The sequence below is a fragment of the Colobus angolensis genome, unplaced genomic scaffold (assembly GCF_000951035.1).
Source record: "Colobus angolensis palliatus isolate OR3802 unplaced genomic scaffold, Cang.pa_1.0 Scaffold117, whole genome shotgun sequence".
Lineage (NCBI taxonomy): Eukaryota > Metazoa > Chordata > Mammalia > Primates > Cercopithecidae > Colobus > Colobus angolensis.
The window spans coordinates 9,917,009-9,933,693 of NW_012112808.1; the positions used below are offsets into that span (position 1 = coordinate 9,917,009).

At 41.2% G+C, this 16,685-nt stretch overlaps 1 protein-coding gene across 4 annotated transcripts in view; it reads right to left on the reverse strand.

Annotated features, from left to right (window-relative positions):
* Nucleotides 1–16,685, reverse strand: part of NAPB (N-ethylmaleimide-sensitive factor attachment protein, beta) — a 49,984-nt gene that overhangs the window by 21,797 nt on the left and 11,502 nt on the right. The window contains exons 2-5 of one of the 4 annotated variants that reach the window (XM_011963415.1): nt 9,285–9,364; nt 3,442–3,558; nt 1,512–1,558; nt 1,296–1,373 (exon numbers count right to left, since the gene is read on the reverse strand). In XM_011963415.1, the coding sequence (XP_011818805.1) occupies nt 1,296–1,373; nt 1,512–1,558; nt 3,442–3,558; nt 9,285–9,364 (322 nt within the window). Of the gene's footprint in view, nt 1–1,295; nt 1,374–1,511; nt 1,559–3,441; nt 3,571–9,284; nt 9,365–16,685 lie in introns of all 4 variants that reach the window. The other 3 variants (XM_011963408.1, XM_011963432.1, XM_011963424.1) reach the window with 3 other exon arrangements.

Here is a 16,685-nt window from a genome sequence, read left to right on the forward strand (position 1 = left end):
CAATATGAGAATGATGAGCAAGCATAAGAGAGGGCATGTTGTAAGGTGATATCTGCTCAGCAATACAAGAAGTTAAGTGAGGTGTGTGGGGATCTGCTATGCCTTCCTGGGGGGCTAAATTAACTAGGGGGTCATAATAGGCCTCATGGAAAAGGTAATAAATGAGCAAAAATGGAAGGGCATGGAGAGGTTAGCCACGTGGACTTGAAAAATGTGAGGAGTCAGCCACATGGACATCTGGGGAAGAGCTTTGCAGACAGAGGAAAACATGGGTACAAAGGTCCTGAGGCAGGAGTGCTCATCTGGCACGTATGTGGAACAGCAAGGAGGCCAGGGTGGCTGTGCAGGGTATGCAAGAGGAGGAGAGTAAAAGAAAAGAGGAGAGGCCAGGCCACACAGGTACATGGGGAGTGTGGGGCAGGGAGGAAGCAATTCAGTGGAGCCACGAAGGCTCTGCACAGCTCCAGTTGTTCCTCTTAGTGAAAGGGGGCTAATGAAAGGCTGTGAGCAGTGGAGAAACAGAATATGATGCAATGCTTAGAAGGTTCACTCTGGCTACTCTGTGGCAAGGGGATGTGGGGTTGGCAAGGCAGGGGGAGCAGAAGCAAGGAGACCGGTTTGAAGGATCCTGCAGCGATCAAGTGCGAGCTAGGAGACAAGGTAGTGAGTTGTGCCGAGACTTGGGAGCATGAAGGACACTGCTCACAAAAACTGCTCACAGGTTGTAGAGAAAGAGAAAAGGCAAGGAAGCCTGTAGTTTAGGGGGGAACACGGGGTTGGGGACAGGGCGTCTAAGATGGGAATCCAGTCCCAGACAGGTTAGAGATGACTGCTGGACAAAGTGGAGAGGTCAGCAGCCAGGTGGATACAGGAATCCAGCATTTGGAGAGAGGTCTGAGCTGCAGTCAGATTTGTGAGTCACTGGCATACAGATACTTAAAGCTGTGATGCTGACTGAGTGTAGAGAGGTCACCTCTTATACGCTTTCTTCACTGGGCCTTAGAGTACTAAGCAATACAGCCGAAGGTTCTTTTGGCAATGCTAATGTTCTGACGTGAATCAGAGAGAGTGGAAAAAACAGGTGATTTCTGTAAATCTTAACCAGCTCTCATGTCTTAGATGCCAACTCCAGGAAAACAGCCCACTATTTTAGCCAGCTAGACCCTAAAAGTCTCCAGGCAAGGCCATCTATGATCACTCTACACCTATGATCACTCTCAAACTGAGGACAAGAGAGTTCTTTGAGTCAGCTTATCTGCCTGCTTCACATCTGAGGAAGTGTGCCCACTGCTTACCTTCTCAATGTCTACAAGTTCAGTCTCATAGATCTCTGCAATAGTAATGTGGTGCTTGGCTGCAATTGTAAACCTTCCCTAGGGGAAAAAATAAGAAACAGTCACACATCTATTTTCCTATCTGAATGCCAGTTTGGGAACATAAAAAAGAGAGAGAGCACTCTAAGCCATCTCAAGACTCCACCCCACAGCTACTCAAGCAATGCAATGTCTTACCATGTCTGTGTAAATGTCGATGGCTGCATTTAAGCAGTTGATAGCCTCTGAAGCGTAGGCATTTAAGAAAAACAACGAAAAAATCCATTCAGTCAAAGAGGGTTCAGGTGAGGCTGTCTTCTTGTCTGTTATTAGAACGTTAATGAGGTATAATTTTGGAGTGGAGGGTGGGCAGGTTAGTTAGTGAGAAGCAAACAAAAATCATGCACAAGTCCAGATTCATCAGCATGGCTTTGTTCCCAGCAGCTACAGTGTAATTTAGGGAACTGTAGCTGGAGTAACATTGTCTTAGTTACTCTTAACCTTAAAGTGAGGACTCCATCCAGGCAAAAGACTGTATTACAAAAAAAATAAAACCATGGAGGTTGTCACCAACACTGATAAATTATATCTGCTAAAATATGAATGCAAACATATTCCTCATTAATACCATGCATATATATTAATTTTGGAATATGGCACCACATCACAAGAACGATCACCTCAATAGATTCTACTCTCCATGCAGCCAAAAGCAAAAGCACTTTGAAACGCCTATTCAAACAACCCTTAAGCAAAGTCAACATTCTGTATAATGTTCAAAGATGCTAAATTGTAGCATACTAACAAAATGAAGAAACAAATCTAATAAATAATAATGCTAATAAATTATACTAATTTTCTTAAAAAGTGAGCCAAAAAATTTTCCCTATCATAAAATGATGGTGTTTATAATGCTGGCATATAAGAAGCTCCAAGTTTATTACTGTTGGTTTAAAGAGGCAGCAAAGTAGAATGGCCTGACTACAAAATTAGAAAGGTAAGCAGATAAACAAAAATTGAAACAATTTCCCTCTAAACTACATAAAAAATGTGGATCCCTGTTATACCTTTAAAAATACAGAATATAAAGAGAAGAATTATCTATCTATAATCCCACTCAAATCCACTGTTAGTACTCAGATGTACTTTTCCTTTGTTTATTAAACACATTTCTATATGCACAAACTTTTTTCTAAAAATGAGATTATACAACATTCAATCTCATGTGCTTCTTTAATTGCCAGGTAAACATTTACCAGGTCACTGAAGATTCTCTGAAACCAGGGATTTTAATGCCTGCACCATATTCTAAAGTACTGATGCATTACAATTTTACCACTCTAACAGCTCATTTAACCTATGAGTTTTTCACTTTGGGAAATAAACTGTGATTAATCCTCATACAAAAGGTCGTGAAGATACCCTATTTCTTTATGACATATTTATTCTCAAAATTTGGGATTTGGTGTTAAACAAAATGGACTGCTAAAAGAAAAAGGAAAAACACAAAATTTCTGCCATGCACACGGGTGGAAGGGAAGAAATACTTTTAATTACACTCTTCTAACTAAAAAGAAATAACCTTTGCAAAATTTTATCACATTAAATATCCAACTGCATTCTTTCCTCAAAACAAATACTTTGAAAAACACTTTTTAAAAAACCAAATGGATACTGTATGAATAAGACTTTTTTAACGATTGAATATTACAATTTCCCATTAACTGGATCTGAAAACTCCTTAGGTATTTAGGAGTAAGGGAACATAAGAGTTTCCTTTTATGAGCAATACACATTTTCACAAAATTAAGATATAAGAAGTCTTAGGTAAAATCAAAGGTTATTTCCAAAAAATTCTCTAAAATGCAGTATAAATGGAGTTTAATTAAATGATGCTATAAACTAAACAGCCAGTATAAATTTAACATATTTTCTCCTCATAAAAGCCCCCAAATGATTAAAAAATAAAAATCCCTAAGGTTATCAAAATTTATCTATTATTCCAAAATACAAAAATTCCTTTTTACCAGGACTCGAAAGGACACCAACACTGACCTTAACGTTGAGGGAAGTACTGACTGGTTAGTTACACACAGAGATAGGCATGCTACACGCCTGGCTGCCTTACCTTGGGGATCTGCCTTTTTGTAAGCATTTCCAGCATCCACAAAGCTGGTAGCGGAGTCATGTTTGCTCTGAAGCTGCATGTGGAGCTTGGCTGCCTGACAAAATGCGTTTCCTGCAGCTGAAGAAGACAATACAATTAAACACAGAGGAATAAGTACCCCCCAGAGCAACCCATGCTCTAAGTAGTGGACCTCCCTATTATATTCCACTGAAAAGAAGCATTCTAGTCAGAAGCAAAAATCCATGTGGTCCAGTGCACCTCGGGCAAATATAAAAATAACCAGAATCAAGTCAAACAGCAATGAAAGCTTCTCCACCTCAGCCCCAGCAGACTTTCCAAGTGTCCCTGGGCACTAAGCCACCATTCCCTGATCTGACCATTCAATACCAAAAGCCAAGTCTTTGGCTACTGGATTCAATTCCACTAACACATAATAAACACCAGCTAACGGCTTCAAGCCACGAATGATTAAAGAAAGGCAAAACACTAAGCTCAAAGATATTTGCTCACTTTTCTTAGTGTCTTCTAGACTTAGCTGTCAGAGTGGAAGAAATTGCTAATGAAGGGCTTCGTGGATAAAGTAAGTTTCCTAAAGAGTGAAAATCAGGCCCACAATTTTGAAATCCATAAAAGTCTAAAAATCCAAATTTTTTTCTTTAGTTTATAGCAAAATCTGACTGAAATTTATACAAGGTTTAATCTATTTTACCCCATTTAGTGTGAAAATTTACACATTTCCCTGCAGAATCACTGATGGATCTGGTTGTGGGGTACTGCCCAGGTCTCCAACTGGGACATGGCACAACATACAAGGTACACGACCTAATCTTTTTCAGAAAAGGTTTTGGATCAGGGACCATGGATTCTGGAGTGCTGGAAAAGAAAGACGGAAGGAATTGCTAGCAGAGGAGTCACATGAACACTGAAGAAATGCTTGAAGGTAAGAAAGGGCTGGAAGTGGAGGCCAATGACAAGCCTGCCATGACTGGAGGAGGGCAGTGGAAATCAAGGCTGAAGCTGCATCACGCCACTTCTGAGAGGGTTTAAACATCAACAAGGGAAACTTCCTGAGTTCAGAGAAGCAACATGGCACAGTGCCTCCAAAAAATGAGTCACATTGGGGAAGTCAGTACAGGAGAAATGAAAAGGAAAGAATCTGATCTACCACGAAAAGCAGGGTTAAGAATATCACAAAGCCTTTAGGTTTCTAAAAAAATTATCATAAAGCAGTACTCACTGCCGATATTAAACATTTGCTATACATTTTTTTGTGAGAAAAAAAGTACAATTCTTTTCTTTTGTTTGAGACAGGGTCTCAATCTGTCACCCAGGCTGCAGTGCAGTGGCGTGATCACAGCTCACTGCAACCTCTACCTCCCAGGATCAAGAGATCCTCCTACCTCAGCCTCCCGAGTAGCTGGGGACACAAGCGTGTGCCACCACACCTGGCTTTTTTTATTTTTAATTTTTTAAAATAAATTTTTGGCCAGGTTTGGTGGCTCAAGCCTGTAATCCCAGCACTTTGGGAGGCTGAGGAAGGTAGATCACCTGAGGTCATGTGGCAAAAGCCTATCTCTACTAAAAATACAAAAAAATTAGCTGTGCACGGTGGCAGGTGCCTGTAATCCCAGCTACGTTGGAGGCTGAGGCAGGACAACTGCTTGAATCCGGGAGGCGGAAGTTGCAGTGAGCCAAGATTGTGCCACTTCACTCCAGCCTGGATGACAGAGCAAGACTCTGTCTCCAAAAAAAAAAAAAAAAAAATTTTTGTAGAGACAGGTTCTCACTATGTTGCCCACGCTGGTCTTGAACTTCTGGGCTCAAGCAATCCTCCAGCCTTGGCCTCCCAAAGTGCTGGGATTACAGGTGATTATACCTGGCCATAAACATCCAATTCTGCTAAAGCTTCAGTTGCATCTCTTGTTCCAACTCCCTCTCCCCAGAGGAAATGCATAATTCTCACGTGGGTTTCTGAACCTGAGGGCAAAGGGACAGTACAAACTCTGGAGCCCACCTGCCCAGGTTCAATTCTTGCTCTGTACCTCAGTTTCTTATTAAAAGAGTACCCAGGCATCTTTGAAAAATATGTAGCCACCAGCATGACATGGGTAGTGCTATGATCTGAATGGTAGTATCCCCCCAAAATTTCTATTACTGGAGCCTGATATCCAATTTGACAGTGTTACGAGGTGGGGGATCTTCGGGGGAGTGACGAAGTCATGAGAGCTCCACCCTCATAAATGGGATGAGTGCCCTTATAAAAGAGGTTGAAGATAGCTGCCGTGCTCCTTCCACCACATGGGGACACAGCAAGAAGATGCCATTGTGGAAGCTGAGAACAGTCCTCACCAAACATGGGATCTGCTGGCACCCTGATCTTAAACTATCCAGCCTCCAGAACTCTGAACAATATATTCATTTTCTTTATAAATTACCCTAAGGTATTTTGTTATAGCAGCAGGAAGAAAGCAAGGCATTGAAGAATCAGAGTAGATGCCAGCCTCAGGGCTAGAGCTGGAACTGAAGAAGCCCTGCTGGCCTCTGGTGAATCATGAGAGGCTGGTGGGTATCCAGGAGGGACAAAGGCCACTACCAGGGCAGTGGCCAGACACCTGGGGTACTTGGGGCAGCACTTAACCATGCAGTGGCAGCTCAGTAACATATCTGGCTAAGTGGGAGCTTTGATGGGCTCTGCCTCAGAAGAAGGTAGTAATAGCTTGGACTTCGCAAGTAAAGTGCTTAGAAGGGCCTGACTCACATTACACACAGTGGCCACTTTCATTATTATATGCAAATCTAGCCTTAGATCACATCTGCGGTCTGGCATGTTAAAATGCCATCATTTTTTTACAACGTACATCCTTGCTCTCCTGCTGGCATTTCATTTTTAGTAACTTATCTATGTTTCCTGTCCCAGAATCAGTCATGGTCCATCCTTTTCTTGCTCAGTAATACCACAACACCCAGGCTCTTCTAGGCTACCTCTATTTCTCCAGACAATAGTAAGTGCTTTAATTTTACATTTTCACATTCCCACATTCCAAAACGAGTTGCTGGCTTACTTTTTCACTCTGACTATTCATTCCAATCACTAATAGCAAATGTGTGCTCAGTCTATCTAAACTTGGAAGTGTCGGGCCGGGCACAGTGGCTCATGCCTGTAATCCCAGCACTTAGGGTGGATTATGAAGTCAGGAGTTCGAGACCAGCCTGGCCAACATAGAGAAATCCCATCTCTACTAAAAATACAAAATTAGCTGGGCGTGGTGGCGCATGCCTGTAATCCCAGCTACTCCGGAAGCTGAGGCAGGAGAATCAGTTAAACTCAAGAGGCAGAAGTTGCAGTGAGCCGAGATCGCGCCACTGCACTCTAGCCTGGATGACAGAGCAAGACTCCATTCTCGGAGGTGGGGGAGGGAACTTGGAAGTGTCTTTAAAGGAGCATATATTAAATTAAATGGCCTCTGAGAAGCCACACAACTTGGGCTAAATTTCCTCACCTGCAAAACTGGTATAATACCTGTCAGGATGATCTCTCAAAAACTGAGTATCAAACAAATTAGCTTAATCATTATGAAAGAACTTTTAAAACTATAAAGAGATGCAATGCTGTTATGATCATCACCAATGCAACATGGATAGAATTTCAAAGAATCTAATATTCATCCACTCAACAAATATACTGAGCACCTATGACTTTGCAGGTAATAATCCAAAGCCTGGAGATACAGCAGAGATTAAACACACAAATGTGGCCTTCCAAGGTTTACTTTCTAATGAGAATCACCACATAATAAAAACGTAAATATAAATCAATAAAACATTATGTAATTTATTTTTGCTAGATGGTGATAAGTATGTTGGACGAAAAAAAAAAACAGTTTCCAGGAAGGACAAGTTTGTTATTTTTAAAAGGGGTGGCCAGAGAAGACCTCACCAAGAAGATGACAGGTGAAGAGGGAGCTGAAAGAAGCAGGGACCCAGCAACATTCTGTTTGGGGGAAGAATAGGGAGACAGGGGGAACAGTACATGCGAAGGCTCTGAGGTGGGAGCTGGGTGCACAAGGAAGGGGATAGTCTTTGAGGGCCACTACAGGGAGGTCAGATCTTATTTGGAATGATATGATCTTACTTAACTTGTGTTATGTTACTTCATTAACACATTTATGCCTAGTGTTCCTTTACTGGAACGCTAAGCATGTGGAAGGTATTTATATCCTATCCTACTGCTAAGGTCATCGCCAAGGTCTGATTTCCAAAATTCAAAAAACTGCAACCTCAGACATAAGTGGAAACAGACTGGAAAAGTGCGGAAGTATGGCGATGTCAGGAGGCTGGAGCGTCATCCCAGGCAACAGGTGGTGCACATACGAAGCCTTAGTTATATACATGATCAGTGGCCTCCCTGAAATGGAATTTCCAAAGGTTACAATATCTGATCACCAGATACAATTAGTAATAAGTGGTCTCAGCCAGGCGCAGTGGTTCATGCCTATAATCCCAGCACTCTGGGAGGCCGAGGTGGGTGGATGGCCTGAGCTCAGGAGTTCGAGACCACCTTGGGCAACATGGTGAAACCCCGTCTCTACTAAAATACAAAAAATTAGCTGGGCGTGGTGGCACGTGCCTGTAGTCCCAGCTACACGGGAGGCTTAGGCACAAGAATCACTTGAGCCCCGGAGACAGACATTGCAGTGAGTCAAGACTGCACCACTGCACTCTAGCTTGGGCTACAGAGTGAGATTTTGTCTTAAATAAATAAATAAATAATAAATAAATAAATAAGTAGTCTCTTCAGGTAAGATTACTTTTTACTTACAAGACCTGAACAAAACAAAAGATGGAATGTGAAACAAATTGTTTTCTCCTCCATTTTAAAAACACAAGACAATTCAGGCATAAGTGTGTTTTGAAAAATAGCATACCTAAAGCCTTAGCTAAAACTAAACTTCTTATAAAGATCTTACCTTTTAGATTCAACTAGCTCAAAAGCATTTTTCTCCTTTGAAATGATTTTAAAGTGTCTGCCTTGAAACAGATTGTAGAGAGCAAGAGTCCCACTTCCAATCCCACAGCAGCTGTGAGCCAGAGCTCAACACCCACATCCCCTGCTCTGGTCAACGGTGGTCTCTATTTTCACTATAGAAATATCCCATCACTAAAGCATGAAAGATCTCTTTCGCTGAAGGGAGAGGGATGAATTTCTCTGAAAGACCCATCCCATCTCAGAGCAATGAAAATAATAACCCTGTGAATTTTGTTATGCCCAGTCTCACTGGGTAGAAAGCATTACTTTAAAAAATAACCATGAGTCTCTTGAGGTTAATGTAAATCCATCCCCCTCCCCCCAAACCACACCGTCATAGTTCTCAGTGGAATCACAATCAGTTATTGCATAGCAGGGAATGGTCATTCTCAACCAATGTTCAGGTAAAGAAAACCAGGCATTTCTCTTTATCCCACTAGTTTTAATGACTTTTGTTCCAACTTTCATTCCTTATAGCACTGTATTTATTTAACCATATTAGTAAGAAACTAAGATTACTCTAATTCCAAGTAATTTTAACTATTTTTAGTTACCACATGCCTACTGTATTAAGAAGTTTATGGAAACTAAGACAGATACTGTCCCTGTACTTGAACTTAAGCCAGGCTTTCCAGCTTCATTCACTTAGAGCACACCCCTTCAGTCTCCATGTCAGCAGCAGCCAAGCCAGTTATTCAGCACTGACACCTGTCTCTGGGGTCAATAGTCTTGCTCATTAAGGGGAAAACAGTCATTTCTTCCTTCAAAGTGATTTTAAACCATTTGCCTAAAAAACAAACAAATACTTTGTACATACCACTCCAATTTTTAGCCATCTTGAACATATTTGCAGCTCTGGTATACATTTCACAAGCCTCTTCTATTCTTGTGTTTCCTCTGAGAAAAAGTTAAAAAATAGGTTACATTTTAACAACCATCCACATCTCTAATTCTCCCTCCCTCAAATGATAAACATTTAGTATGTACTTGCTATGTGCCAGACAAGCATTACAGAATCTTAACCTCTGTTTAAAGGAGATACTCTTACTAGCCCTGTTTTCCAGATGAGAAACTGGGGTGTTAAGTGGTAAAGTAACTAGCCAGAGGTGACATGGAAAGGATAGCTCAGAATTAAGACTCATACACAGGGCAAGGTATGAAGGCTCATGCCTGTAATCCCAGAACTTTGGGAGGCCAAGGCGGGCGGATCACCTGAGGTCAGGGGTTCAAAACCAGCCTGGCCAACATGGTGAAACCGCACCTCTACTAAAAATACAAAAACTAGCTGGGTATGGTGGCAGGCGCCTGTAGTCCCAGCTACTTAGGAGGCTGAGGCAGGAGAACCGCTTGAACCTGGGAGGAAGAGGTTGCAGTGAGCTGAGATGGCGCCACTGCACTCCAGCCTGGGCAACAAGAGGAAAACTATGTCTCGAAACGACAAAAAAAAAAAAAAAAAAAAGTAAAAAAAAAGACTCAAACACAGATCTGGCTCACCCCAGAACCAGAGGGGTTACAGACTAAAGATGTTACTCTGATTACATCTTTAATCAGAGTCCTTCCCATCTATAAAAGTTGGAAGTTTTATATCAGCCTGAGTAGTTAAAAGTAGGTTTTTCAAAGGACATTAAATTTTGAAGGATAAAGACATCTCTTCCCTGTTATCTCCCAAGAGTTCAGCATTATGTTTATTCAGAAGCCATATCAGATGAGAAAGTGGCTTTCTACATTCTACAGCTGTATGATGTCAACTCTGGTAAGGGCAAATCCTTCTCTAACCTGGAGGAGGCCTCAGGGTCCAGCCCAGTATAGAAATGCATTTTGCAACACCTTGAGAAATGCATTTTACAACACCCTGAGAGAAGGGTACCTCCACTGTTGCTTGAACATATACAGTTCTGCAAAGTTCTTCACCAAGCAGCTGACTCCACTGAGGGACAGCTCTAAGCTACTTGGAAATTTCTTTTCACATAAAAGCCAAAATTATCCACCGTAATCCTCCAAGAGTTAACTTTGCTTTTATTATGCTAAGGTCCCTCCATGAAAGACGTTTATCTTGTCTATATACAATCATAAAATAACCAGTGGAAAACTGAGACACAGTAGACTCTGTACAGTACACATAACAAGGAATCAGTGGGGTATGGACATAAGGACTCAGAGACAGGAGAGGTTGAAGCTGACACTGGATGCTGGGCCTGGTATGAACACATGTACATGAAAGAGTGCACACACACGTGCCAGGAACTCCAATAAACTCCAAGCTCCAGCAGAGGAGCTTGCAGCTCCGTGTCAACACAAGTCCTAGTGCAGAGCAGAGGCTGGGCATACAGCAAGGCTCAGGTGTGACTCAGACCTTAGGCAATAACTACCAACAGTTTGGCCCTGGACTAGTTCTTTAACTCCTTCACACCTCAGTTTTGACATGTGTAAACTGAAGATAATATCATGTATACCTAGGAGTTTTTATGAGGATCAAAAGAAATAATCTATATACAGCTGCCACTGCAGAGCTTCACCCAGAGTAGGTACTCAATCAGAATGGTTATCATATTTAGATCCATGTATGGAAGGCATAAAAACTTTTGCGAATATTACATTGTATGTCTCATAAGGAACATATTATCTAGAATAAATGCAAATCAAAATCACATATGTGATACCACATGGCTCCTGCTAGAATGGCTAGGATGGACTACTGTCTGTCAAAAGACGGAAAATAACAAGAGTCAGGAAAGACATGGAGAAACCTTATATATGACTGGGAGGAATATAAAAGGGTGCAGCCACTTTGGAAAATGGGTTGGCAGTTGCCCAAAAGGTTAAACCTAAAGTTACCACATAACCGAGCAATTCCATTCCTAGGTACACACCCAAGAGAAATGAAAATACTTCCCAGCAGGGCAAGGAACCTCACGCCTATAATCCCAGCACTCACGCCTATAATCCCTCACCTCACAAGGCAGGAGGATCACCTGAGGTCAGGAGTTCGAGACCAGCCTGGACAACATGGCGAAACCCCATCTACACTAAAAATACAAAAACAATTAGCCAGCATGGTGGTGCATGCCTATAGTCCCAGCTACTTGAGGGACTAAAGTTGCAGTAATCCAAGATCGCACCACTGCACTCCAGCCCACCAGTCTAGGCAACAGAGTGAGACTTTGTCAAGAAGAAAAGAAAAGAGAGAAAGGAAGAAAAGAAAAGAAAAGAAAAGAGAGAATGGAAGGAAGGACAGACACATATCCACACAAAAACTTGTATGCAAGTGTTCACAGCAGCATTAATCATAATAGCTAAAAAGTGGCCAGGCGCAGTGGCTCATGTCTGTAATTCTAGCGCTTTGGGAGGCCGAGATGGGCGGATCACTTCAGGGCAGGAGTTCGAGACCAGGCTGGCCAACTTGGTGAAACCCCCATCTCTAGTAAAAATACAAAAATTAGCTGGGCATAGTGGTGGGGACCTGTAGTCCCAGCTACACGGGAGGCTGAGGCAGGAGAATCACTTGAACCTGGGAGGCAGAGATAGTGTCACTGTACTCCAGCCTGGGTGACAGAGCGACTCCGTCTCAAAACAAGAAAAAAGCTAAAGAGTGGAAACAACCCAAAAGTCCATCAACTGATTAACAGATAAATAAAATGTGGTATACACACACAATGGAATATTAATGGGCAAGAAAAATAAATGACGTACCAATACATACTACACCATGGATGAGCAGTCACAATGATTCCATTTATATGACAGGTCTACAGTAGGCAAATTTTTAGAGACAGAAAACAGGTCAGTGGTTGGTAGTGCTATGTTTTGAATGTTTTTGTCCCCTCCAAAACTAAGCTAAAATTTAATCCCCAATGCAACAGTGTTGGGAGGTAGGGCCTACTGGGAGGTGTTCAGGTCATGAGCACTCTGCTCTAATGAATTTATTAAGGCCACTAATAAAAGAGCTTGTGAAAGGGAGGTTCCATTTTCTCTGGTTCTCTCTTCTACCGTGTGAAGACACAATAAGAAGGCCCTCACCAGATACCAGACACTGGTGCCTTGATCTTACACTTTCCAGCCTCCAAAACTGTGAGAAATACATTTCTGTTCTTTATAAATTACCCAGGCCAAGGTTATTGTGTTACAGCAGGGCAAAGCAGGCAAAGACATCTAGAGGTGGGAGTGTCGGGGAAAAACAGGGAGGTGAGAGAAAATGACAGCTAAATGGTACAGGGTTTCTTTCTGGGGTGATGAAGATGTTCTAAAACTGCGGTGGTTGCATAGCCCTGTGAATATGCTAAAAACCTCTGAATTGTACATTTTAAATCAGTGAATTGTATGGTATGTGTATTAAATCTCAATAAAGCCTCTTCCCTAACACAGACCAAAAAAAATCAAAAAACAAACAAAAACCTTTGGGGACTAAGTTACACAGTGAAAGATGGAATGGCAACAAGCCATACCAAACATGAAGTATCAGAGTAAGCTACAGCTTTCTCTCACACCTTCATGTCCCTTTCCCTCCACTTCAAATCTACACATTAAAAAGAAAAGAAAAGAAAAGAAAAATACATAATAAGTTTCCTAAATGGAAAATTCCTGACATGAAAACGTTCTCAACCTTAGCCATACCTCCCTTGGCGTAAAGTCTTGCTACTCTCCTGGGTCTTGTTTTCCTAAAGAGTACTGGGAATCTTGAACTGTAATTATAGTTCAATCACTCTTATTAAAGGTTTCTAAATAAAACTAGCTTAATTAAAATGTATTTTATCCACTTATTTTCAGAGACAGATACAGCTAGAATTAACAGAGTTCCTACATTATTCTAGGTTTTATGCTAGACACTTCCATATATGTTATGTCATTTTCATTATTACAACCATGAAAGACACTATCTCCATTTTACCGAAGAGAAAATGGTATATAGAGGTCAATGCCTTATCCAAGGGATTCAATTTAAGCCAACGTTAGTAGTGTACCTGACACTTGACTTAAAGTTCAGTGATCTTTGAACCTTGCTAAACCATGAGATCCTCATGTCTCCTGAAACAGAATCACCAGAGGTAGCCTCACTTTAAAAATCCATTTGTCATAAACCAACCATAACTTTAAAACTTCATGAAAAAATGTACTTTTGAAATTACCCCGATGCATATTTTGTTTTATATGAAAATTAATTTTTTGTAAATTTTATGGACAAGTATTCAGAATTTGCATTCAAAGTAACAACTGTCATCCAGAGGTCTCACAGTGAGGCAGAAGATCCTTGGAAACAATATTCTGTGAGGAATCCATATTACACAGTGACGTAAGTTAAATACACGACACTCAGTTGACATTAAGAAGCTAAACTGAGCTAAATTAACTCTTGTTTTGTATTACAGGAATCTGACTTGGAAGAAGAAAACATTTCCCCACCGTGAAAGAAAACACTGCCCAGCTAACACAAAACCACTGCCACCTGGCTGCCTGGTGGTTCATGCAGCTGAACCACCCCTGCATTCCAGAGGCAAGGCAGACTCTCTTCTTCTTGACCATACTGACTCAGGAAACATTTACTGAGATCTACATGTGCCAGAAAACACTAAGGAAATAAACTTTTTGCCCATAAAGAGGTCACAACATTGAGGAAAGAATATCAAGCTTCACGGCTAGAAGGGTCTGAGAAAAAGCCTATCAATTCCCATATTCCCTTGAGGAAACATGGTCAAAACCACAAATGTCCCACCAGAAGCCAGTGAACAGTAGAGCTGTAAAAACCAATTCATCTTCAAATAATCTAAAATCTTGATTTCCCCCATCCTGAATAATAACTATTTCAGAGCATTATAAAACTATGACAACAATAGTCCGTACTATTTTAAAACTGTGGGTGGGAGGAAGGAGACATCGTAGAATTGTGAGAACTAATGACACATACATCATGAGATGTACCTCAAAGAAAAAGGCTGACAACTCCTGAGGTAGAAATAAAGCTGCCTCTAAAATCACAAGATATTAGAGTAGAAATACCACAAAAAGTGACAGTGACAGTACTATGAAGATAAGCATGTAGAACGAGAGGCAAAATTCAGCTCTATCATCAGGATGCCATGAAGGGGTGTTTCAAGCCACCCCAAAAGACCGAAAAGGGACTTGCCCAGTGTGGGGAGCCTGGGGGGATCCCCACAAGGCAGGGTAGCTTTTTTCTCATTATTTACCGGCTGTATCTCCTTAGCCACTAGACTGATGCTCTGGGGAAAGGAAGCAGCACAGGGCCTGCCACAATAACAAGGCTGACTGCTTAGTGTCTGGATGGAACAAACTGTCCACATTAATGTTTTAAGGTTTCCCATGTATGCCTCAAAATAATAAGCAAATGTAGAAAGAATCCAGAAGAGAGGAAAATTAAAAATCTGTCTAAAAGTGCCTCTGCCATATAGAACTACTCTGTGATATTATAGGCTCTATAAACAATTTATTTCTACCTGATGCTTCACTTCTGGAATCTCCACAGATTCTAAAAACTTGGGGCTTTCCTAGATAAACTTAACCCTTCCAAGATTATTCTATTTCAGGTCTTAATATATTTTAAAACAGTACAAATCTTTTATGTGATGCAAAAGTAGAGATTTCTTCAGTGGGGGAGATGCAGAGGCCCCAGAAGGACACAAAACAACTGGAAGAGATATTTTCACATGTTCTCAACACAAAGAAATGATAAATGCATGAGGTGATGAGTATGCTAACTATCTTCATTTGATCATTATACAACACAGACATATATCAAAAAAACAAATTGTACCCCATCAACATGTGCAATACAATGTGTCAATTAAAAACTATTTTTTAAAAAAAGGTAGGAGGGAGATACTCTCCAGAATGCTAATTTGAATTCTTACATCAAAAGGCAGCATCTAAATGTTTCACTGTTCTTTTATAAATTGGTAATGCAGAAGCCCAAGGTATGGTGGAAAGGTTCAGGGCATCGGCTTGAGTCAGACTACCTACAAATGAACACTGTCATTTATTTACCAGCCTTCAGTTCCCTGGAGCAGCCAGGCCTGTCTTGGCCTTGGAGAGAAAGAGAGATTCCACCAAGCCAGCTAGCACTGTACCACTAAGGGGAGCGCTGTTTCAGTGGCCGTGGACTTTTGGAATCAATTTTCTAAGAACTTTTCACTTTGCTTCTGCTTAATTAAGGACAAAAATCATAGATTCTCAAACAGAGAAAATAATCAGAGACATTTAAGGACTGTGACCAAAGTATTTCTGTTTAAGTACAATTTCCTGAAATAAAGCTTATGAGAACAAGTTTAACAAAGAAAGCCAGTTAGACTTTATTTTGACAATAGTCTTCTAAAGCCTCAACTTTATATGGGGAGTAGTCATCTTTATAGAGAAGAAATAGGCATAGACTGGACCTATTAATAAAACAAAACAGAGATATTTAAATACTTAAGATAATGGTAACTGCTAGATTAATTCAGAAATGACTGTTACACAACCTAATTTACCAAGAGCAGTTTTTAAATTGAATTTCAGTCTTTATAAAAATTTAAGCTGAATTTCAGTTTTCAGAAAATATTGATGAGGCATGTGATTCCCAAAAAGTCATGGTGGTTGCTTACAGATAAATATATCCACACATCCTCCAAAAACCTTACAGATCAACAAAAAGCAAACACAACCACCCATAATCCGTGCCCACAGCAAAAGGAGGCAGTATTCAGCAAGCCTCCATTAAATATAATTAAGGAAATAAAAAATCCAAAACGACCAGAGCTAGCAATATTGCCTCTGCTGCCGGTCAGAGGGGAATCTGTGGACAGGAGAGGGGAGTTTAACCTGGCAATCGTTGTCCAGGGAAGAACTCTCAGTAAGGAAGTGCCCTACCAGGGTAGGCAAACACCCCAAACCAGGTGGAAGACCTGGTAGGTTAGAGCACTGCAGCTGGGAACGAATAGAGGGGCTTTGCCACAGGCAGCAGTTTCCAGAAGACACTGCTTCTGGGAGAAGGCAACTTAGAAGGTGGGGGCAACTCTATGGAGGCTTGGCAGCGAAAGGAAAGAAGGCAAGTGATGGAAATACATTCTTGAAACAAAAGAGTATCACAGAATTAGAAGTCACACCAACCCTCTATCTACCCCTCTACAGCACCATTCATTAAAGAAACCGCATTTAACTGTACCTACACAAGGCAGCATTTAAACTAAGAAACCCGTGAAGTCACACAAACCCCTCATCTCCTGTCACAGAA